Consider the following 8,901-nt stretch of genomic DNA (forward strand, 5'->3'; position numbering starts at 1 on the left):
CTTTAGTTTAAGATGAAAGGAGTAATTGATAACGTTTAATATAAGACGAAACGAATGAATAATGGATAGGAAAATTGTAGTTGCACAATTTTGTAGAGGTTTAGGGCATCTTTTTCTAATGATAGTGTTGGCATTCGATGGCTTTTGAACGTTCCATTGTGGGGGTGGGGTTGGGGGGGGGGGGGGGGAGTTATAGGGAATATGAATGTGAAAATGGGTTAAAACTTTATTAAGGGCACTTTGCAGGATTGGCCTTCGTTGGCGGTGGTCTTTAATTTTTGTCTCTCAAATTGGTGGTCTTTAATTTTTGCCCTCTATCTTTACAAATCCTGCCTTAATGTAGAATTTCTCAAGGCAGAATTCTGCTCATGCAAATTCTTCCTTAAGGCTCAAATTATGTCTTGGACAAACTTTTAGTTAAGACATAATCAAAAGTATGCACCATAAAACAGAACTTTTCCTTAAGGCATAGACTTTGCCTCATAAGGCAAACTTTTAGTTATGCCTTAAGGAAAAGTTCCGCCTTATGAGGCATACTTTTAGTTATGTCTTATGGGACACGCTTTTAGTCAAGGCATAACTAAAAGTCTGTTCAATAAGACAGAACTTTTTCTTAAGGCATAACTAAAAGTTTGTCTTGAAAAGTAGAAAAAATAAAATATATGTCTCAAGACAAAGTCTGCCAGAGGAGGCAGAGCGAAATTCAACTCTGCCTTGTGATTTTATTTTAATTTTTGACTGAGCGGGGGTTCGAACCCGGAACCCATGAATGTTAGGCGAAGGGCAAAACTTAAAGACCAACAATTTGAGGGGCAAAATTTAAAGACCACCCCAAAAGCCTATATAAATAATGTTATTCCATTTCAAAATTGATAAAAAAATTACATCCTCAATGAGTAAAACAGTACTTAAAATCTTTATTCAGGTTACAGGAAATAAACCCTTTATAATTTACATAGTAAACTATTTTCCACCTTGACATGCTGATGATCTTTGAATTGTAGATTTTGGAGGAAAATTGGCCCTACAATTTTGGCTAAACCATAATTAAACTCATTTTTACCATACGAGTACCGTAGTAGTAGTATATCTATTTTTGTACTCTGCCGTCCCAATTTATGTAACGCTTTTGAAGAGTCAAATAAGAGAATCTGTGAACACAAATTATTTGTATGCCCTTTAAACATTTTAAATCGTTAATTACTGTGACATATGGCATTTCTTATGTACTCCTTTTCTCTCATATTAGTTGTCCACTTTCCTTTTTTTAAAAGTCAAATAATATAAACTTTGACCAATAGTTTGAGATATATTTTTTCACCATATTAATATGATAAGAAGTACAACTTGTAGTACTTTACGTGTAGTTTTAAATATCTAAATAATAATTTTAAAATATTGAATTGATCCACTTCAATTTAGCTTCGAAGATTAGTCAAGTTGACTATCGAAAAACGAAAATGGACAACTAGTATGAGACAGAGGAAGTAGTTTCTAGATACTCCATTGTAAATTATTTTTCAAGTGACTTAAAGATTGTTTGTCCAAATTCACGGTTAAAATAAAGAAGTTTGGCTCCATAACCAAATAACTACTACTTGCATCTGCCCTGCTAGCTAAGGAAACTGGAAGAATGTTTCAACTTGTTGTCTGCGGGCCTTCTCATAATGAAGGAGGTAATTAAACTGGTGGAGGAGATGTACTGCTATCTGGCATGTTTGAATAAATAGTTGGCCTATTTAATGCATGTACGTAGAAGTTGGCGAAGACTTGAGAGTATTTTTGGAAAGATAAAGAGCATGTCTGCATACCATAGGCATAGGGTGTCTAACAGTCTGATAAACATCTATCCAAGTATGGCTATTTTTGCCTACTTATTTGCTGTCAAATTCCTTATTGTTTTTCCCCTTATTACAATCCCTTCAGCTATTTCATTGTCCTTCAGTTTCGATCATTTTAGTTCCAATAGTAATCAGAATATTACATATGAAGGAGATTCTAGTGCAGCAGATGATGCAATTCAACTCACCACAAACCTGATCGATCGTAATTTAGGTTCTAGCACAGGTCGAGCCACGTATAACAAGGCCCTGCATCTTTGGGACAAGGCCTCTGGAAACATCACAGATTCCAGTACCCACTTCTCCTTTAGCATCAATTCACTGAACAAATTGTTTTATGGTGATGGTATTGCCTTCTTCCTCGCACCAGCAGGTTCAACACTTCCTGATAATCAGACTGGAGCTGGTGGAAACCTTGGCCTGACAAGTGATTCTCAGCAACTGAATACATCAGGTAATCATTTTGTTGCTGTGGAGTTTGACCTTTCAGAACGAACAGTATGATCCACCGGGCGCTCATGTAGGTATTGATATCAACTCTATGCAATCTGTTGTTAATGTTACCTGGGTTAATGAAATTCCCAAAGGTTGGAGAACTGATGCCTCAATTAGCTATAGTTCAACCTCAAAAACTCTTAGTGTTGTCTTCACTGGCCATGAAATTAATAATTTCACTAGCGGTGCAGTTGCTATCCAGCAGAGACTATCTTACAATCTTGATCTGAGGGAATATTTGCCAGAATGGGTCACTTTTGGCTTCACAGGTGCAACAGGACAGCTCTTTGCATTACAGCGCATATATTCTTGGGATTTTACTTCTTCTTTGGAAGATTATAACAATATAACAGATCCAGGGGTACCCTTACCAAACCCCAAGCTGGAACATGCTCCAAGCAAAAATTGGTTAGGGCTACCTGAGGGTGTATTGATTTCTGTTGGTTGTATTGTTGTTGTTGCAGTATGTGTTGGTGTTCTCATGTTGTTTGCATTTACGAGAAAGAGGATGTACAGGAACAAAGAAGTTAACGAAGACATCATTGCTGGTCCCAGGACTCTCAAATTTCAAAGAAGCTTAGGACCAAAGCAGTTCCTGTACAGTGAGTTCCTATGTTGCTGCTAAGAGGATTTCAAGCGGGTCCAAGCATGGAATAAAAGAGTATGCATCAGAAGTGACTATCATCAGCTGGTTAAGACATAGAAATTTGGTGCAACTCATTGGCTGGTGTCATGAAGAAGGAGAACTTCTACTTGTCTATGAGTTTATGCCTAATGGAAGCTTGGATTACCATCTTTTCATGAGAAAAAGCCATTTGACATGGCCAATAAGATATAGGATTGCTCAAGGCTTAGCCTCTGGGTTGCTATATCTACATGAAGGATGGGAACAATGTGTGGTTCATAGGGACATAAAGTCTAGCAATATTATGTTGGATACTAATTTTAATGCTAAACTTGGAGATTTTGGGTTAGCTAGGCTGGTTGACCATGATAAGGAATTTCAAACAACAATGTTGGCAGGTACAATGGGCTACATGGCCCCGGAATGCCACATCACTGGCAAAGCTAGCAAAGAAACAGATGTTTACAGCTTTGGTGTTGTCGCATTAGAAATAGCTTGTGGAAGAAAGCCTATAGATCATACAACCGAAGTTCATCAAGTAAACATTGTTAATTGGGTTTGGGGACTTTATGGGATGGGAAATCTTGGTGAAGCAGTTGATCCTAAACTCTCATCAGATTTCAATGAACAAGAGATGGAGCACTTGCTAATTGTTGGTTTATGGTGTGCTCATCCGGAAAGCAATTGCAGGCCTTCTATTAGGCAAGCAATTCATGTCCTTAATTTTGAAGCTCCATTGCCTGCACTTCCTCCAAACAAGCCTGTGCCAACATATTGTGTTCCATTACAGTATCTACCAACTGCTTCATTTTCATCACAATATGATACCAGTGGTTCTGAGATCAGCCTCACTGGATCTTCAACGAATAGAGACAATACTGATTCTTCATATGGCACATCATCTTCTGCAAAGTCTTCATCTTCAGCAGCACTTTTGTATGCACGTTAATGCTTTCTTACAAATATATCACTTTGTTATTTTCCTGCATTCGGTCTATTACTAGCAGTTTCATCTTTTCATTTTTTCTTTTTTTCTTTTCCTTCTTTGTGGTTGTCTCTCCTAATGATGAGGACTGATTGTATCAGCATTTCCTGTACTTTAAATTTTCCATAAAACAGTGAAATTTATCTGCTTTTAAGGACATGTCTCATGAATGATTCAATTCTGAAATCCAATTAAAGTAAAGTTGAATTTGAGGAGGACAACATTTTTTGAGCAAATTTTCGAATTTTCTATGTTTGGTTGTCTAAAAAAATGAAATATTTTGTTTAGGAAAACAAGTTCTTTATAAATCACGAAAATAAATTCCACTAGTTAAAGTAGGGAAGTTATTTTCCATAAGTAACATTCCACCCCCGATTGTCTCATCCCCCCACTTCCAACCGTCAAACCTCCAGCCGCCCCCTCCCCCAAGCTCGCCCCCATAAGAAAATGTTTTCTAACTATGCCATAATTACCTCAGATTTGAATTGCATCATTAATAAACTAGTTGGTGGCATTTGGAAATCTTTGAGCTTTATGGTTTCGATAGATAAAGTTACTATTACTACACGAGAAAAGTTTGTAACTGTTTGAGGCAGCGAAAGATTTAATATATATTGGAGCAAACTGAATTTGGTTTGCTACTAAAATTGCCCCATGTTTACTTGGAGCAACATAGCAGACGTATCTCTGGAATGTTTTGTTTTTTTCTTAGAAGGGAAAAAAAAAACATTCAAAAAATGTTTTGACCTTGTGTAGGTGTGTGGCGGACCTCAAGTTTCTTGTCCATAAAATTATTGAGTTATTTTCATGTTCAAAAGTTCATACCAAAGCTAGTAAATATTTAAACACTGGATAGTAGAAAAAATCCTTATTCTGTCCGTCTTTCTTTCTTTCTTAGAGGAATCATTGTTTATTCCCTTTCTTTTTCATAGGCTAATTACAATTGACTTACCCCACTATTCCCCTCCCCTCCCTAATTTACTCCAAAATCTTTATAAATGTACTCTTGAAGGGGAAATGAGAACTTTTGAACTTCAATTGGAGGAATATTCTAATATTACATGTTTGAGCAGAACTTACATTTAGTGGTAATTGTCAGTACAGTTTGTATGTTGAACTTATACTATTTGTGGAATTGGGAACTTATTACATGTTAAAGACTTCTTTTTGTAGGCTTTTTATATTGTTCTAATTCATGGCCGGCTAAATTTATGTTAATAAAATATTCAAGTTTCAAGTGCATGGATAAATAATGACGAGCTCTCCTTCATCTCAAAGACATACTTTTAGACAATTATGGCAGACTCTCTCCGTGGACATCATGTTAAATGTGTCTTAAGCTTTCTTATATTAATATCTCCGGTCCAATTCCTCATCAGATTGTGAAACTTTCACAGTTGCAGTTTCTGGATTTTCATTCCAGGTTTTTGAGTAGTGAAAATCTCGACTGGCTTTTCAAGCAAACTACATTGAGATGCCTTAATTAACCTGACTTATAATTGTTGACCTAAAAAAAAGTAACCAATTGGCTACAAGCTGTAAGCAACCAGTTTGTTCTCCTGCCAGCCTCAACAAATTCTTGCTCCTCCATTTTCCTTAACCAATTCTTCTGCGTCCCTTTGCTGCCTTGATCTGTCCTTCAGTTATCTCTCGCCTTCTTAAGTGTGTGTGTGTGTGTATATTCTTGTGCGGTTACTTTCAGTGGAAGTCTTACTCCTATGTAGCTTCATTATAATTACAATCTTGGTGTATCTTAATTTAGGTTGGAATAAGATAAGTGCCCAATATAGAATGCTGCAGCCACCTCTCGGTGAACCTGATTTTGGGCCATATTCCCTGATTTTGCAAAATTCCATACCTGAGAGAGATATATCTCAGTCAGAATCAGTTTAATGGGCCTTTGCCTGAGAGCGCTCAGAGTCTTTTCCAGCTAGAGATTTTGTCTTCGAGGAAACAAATGATGCTGGGACACAAGTACACAAATCAAATATCTTGTCCTGTCCAGACTACAATTAAGCTAATGACCATGTTTATCAACATTTTGATGAAGAATATATTTAGTATAAGTTCACTTGAGATTCTTTCTTCCCTCAAATTCAACCTCTAATCTTTCGAATATATAAGTGATCGCTCGAGAGAAAAATGTATAGTTAAACATGGTATTTTCACTATTTAATGGAAACTTTGAACAAGAATTGTTGATTCATTCAATCTTATTCATAGTAACAGAAACAATAAAGATTAAGAAGAGCAGAAGTTGGAAACTGCTAGTGAAAGGTTGAACTCAAGGACATAAAAGACCAATTTCTTTATTAGAGAACATCAACGTGTGTACAAAAGTGATGCTGAAGGTGAAGATTCTGCAGAAGCTGCTGTGTTATTTGAAGAATCAGTGTAGTCTATGGTCACTGAATTGTGTATTTCAGAAATCTGAGAACCATTGGCACCATATGGTGATGAAAATGAAGTAGGTGGTAGATATTGTGTTGGACTGCAATATGTTGGGACAGGCATGTTTGGAGGTAGTGTGGGTAATGGAGCTTCAAAATTAAGGACATGAATTGCTTGCCTAATAGAAGGCCTGCAATTATTATCGGGATGAGCACACCATAAGCCAACAATTAGCAAGTGCTCCATCTCCTGTTCATTGAACTCTGATGATAGTTTAGGATCAACTGCTTCACGAAGATTTCCCATCCCATAAAGACTCCAAACCCAATCAACAATGTTTACTTGATGCTCCTCAGTTTTAGGATCAATTGGTTTCCTTCCGCAAGCTATTTCTAATGCGACAATACCAAAGCTATAGACGTCTGTCTCTTTGCTAGCTTTGCCAGTGGTGACACATTCGGGAGCCATATAACCCATCGTGCCTGCCAATACTGTTGTTTGGGATCCCTTATCGTGGTCAACCAGCCTAGCTAAGCCAAAATCCCCAAGTTTGGCATTGAAAGTGGAATCCAACATAATATTGCTTGACTTTATATCCCTATGCACCACACATTGTTCCCATTCTTCATGTAGATATAGCAATGCCGAGGCCAAGCCTTGAGCAATCTTGAATCTTATCGGCCATGTCAAATGGCTTTTTCCCTTGAAAAGATGGGTGTCCAAGCTTCCATTAGGCATAAGCTCATAGACAAGTAGAAGTTCTCTTTTCTCATGACACCAACCAAGGAGTTGTACCAAATGTTTGTGTCTTAACCGGCTGATGATCCTGACTTCTGACGCATACTCTTTTATTCCTTGCTTGGACTCCCTTGAAACCCTCTTAACAGCAACATAGGAGTTCAACTCCCTGAGATGTCCTTTATAAACACCCCCAAACCCACCCCGCCCAAGCATTTCTTCCTGCGAAAAGTTATTTGTACATCTAGCCAACTCACTGTACAAGAACCTCTTCGCTCCTGCGCCTCTTTCAAATTCATTAGTCATGGAACCATCAATCATATCATCATCTTCATCTTCTTTCATCTTCCTCAATCTCCAAAATGCAAACACCATAATAGATACTGGCACCAGAACACAACCACCAGAAATCAATCCAATCACAAGTCCTAACTTACTTTTGCTTGGAGCGTGCTCTGGCTCGGGGTTTGGTATGGCTACATCTGGATCTGTTATGTTGGCATTAACTTCTAAAGAAGAAGTAAAATTCCAAGAATATATGCTTTGTAATGCAAAAAGGCCTCCTGTTGCACCTGTGAAGCCAAAAGTGACCCATTCTGGCAAATATTCCTGCAGATCAAGATTGTAAGATAGGCTCTGAAGGACAGTGACTGTGGTATTTCCTTCGAGTTGGAAACCGGTGAAGACAACACTAAGATTTTTTGAGGTTGAATTATAACTAATCCAGGCATCAGTTCTCTTACCATCTGGTATGCTACTAGACCAGGTCAAATTAGCAACAGATTCCATAGAGTTGATATCAACACCTACATGATCACCTGGTGGATCATACCAGTTCTTGAAGGTGTCAAACTCCACAGCAACAAAATGATTTCTCGATGTATTTAGTTGCTGAGCATCAATTGTAAGGCCAAGGCTGCCTCCTATGGTTAAGTTATCAGGAATCCTCGAACCTGCAGGCGCGAGGAAGAAGGCAAGACCATCACCATATCCTGTCCTTCCCTGTGAATTGATGCTAAAGGAGAAATGTGTATTGAAATCTGTGACATTCCCAGAGGCCTTGTCCCAGAGATATAGTGTTTTGGAATATGTGGCTCGGCCTATGCTAGCGTTTAGATCACGATCAAGCTGGTTTGCAGTGAGCTGAATTGCACCATTTGCTGGATAAGCATCTCCCTCATAAGTTACATTCTGATCATTGGGATTAAAGCTATTAAAATTGAAGGACAGTGAAGTGACAAAAGGGATTATCATAAGAAGAAAAACAAGGTATGTGAGAGCAGATAAAGAGGCAAAATCAACCATAGTTGGACAAATATTTTATCTGATTGTTTTACTGAAAATAATCATCTATATGCCTTTGGCAGATATCCCTCTCATCTTCTCATCTTTACGAGTGCAGACTACGGACTAAGTCATGTTTTTTGTCCGTAAAATTATTATACTTGTTCCGTGTCCATCATTTAATAACAAAGATGATATTAATATTTTATAAAACGGGATACTTGAAAAGTCCTTATATTAGCTGTTCTTATATTTAATTCCCTTTCTTCTCACACGCTATTCAATTGACTTATTCCTTCCACACCCACGCCCCACCACCACGCCCACCCCACCACTCTGTTTACTCCATTTTTTTTTTAAAAGAGATCTTTAAAGAGTAGTCTAGTAGATTTATTAATGGAGTTTTTTCGTGGGATGGTGGGGGGGGGGGGGGGGGGGGGGCTGGGATGGTGTAGGTGAAGAAGCGTGAAGGCTGTCAATTTCATTTTTGACTAAAAAAATTGTTGCAGTGCTATGGAAAAAGGGTGGGAGAAGAGAGAGGG

At 37.9% G+C, this 8,901-nt stretch overlaps 1 protein-coding gene and 1 pseudogene across 1 annotated transcript; one reads left to right on the plus strand and one right to left on the minus strand.

Moving 5' to 3' along the window:
- The first annotated feature begins 1,769 nt into the window (after positions 1-1,769).
- On the plus strand, positions 1,770-4,100 carry LOC132606452 (L-type lectin-domain containing receptor kinase IX.1-like; annotated as a pseudogene).
- Positions 4,101-6,224: 2,124 nt separating this feature from the next.
- Positions 6,225-8,545, minus strand: LOC132606453 (L-type lectin-domain containing receptor kinase IX.1-like). The gene has a single exon (XM_060319967.1). It carries the CDS (start codon positions 8,378-8,380, stop codon positions 6,269-6,271), a length of 2,112 nt encoding a protein of 703 aa, XP_060175950.1. The 5' UTR covers positions 8,381-8,545; the 3' UTR covers positions 6,225-6,268.
- Between the last annotated feature and the right edge of the window lie 356 nt (positions 8,546-8,901).

The sequence above is a fragment of the Lycium barbarum genome, chromosome 8 (assembly GCF_019175385.1).
Source record: "Lycium barbarum isolate Lr01 chromosome 8, ASM1917538v2, whole genome shotgun sequence".
Taxonomy (NCBI): domain Eukaryota; kingdom Viridiplantae; phylum Streptophyta; class Magnoliopsida; order Solanales; family Solanaceae; genus Lycium; species Lycium barbarum.

Bases quoted from the DNA above. Each gene is read 5' to 3' on its own strand.
- LOC132606453 (XM_060319967.1), bottom strand. From the start codon at position 8,380: ATGGTTGATTTTGCCTCTTTATCTGCTCTCACATACCTTGTTTTTCTT.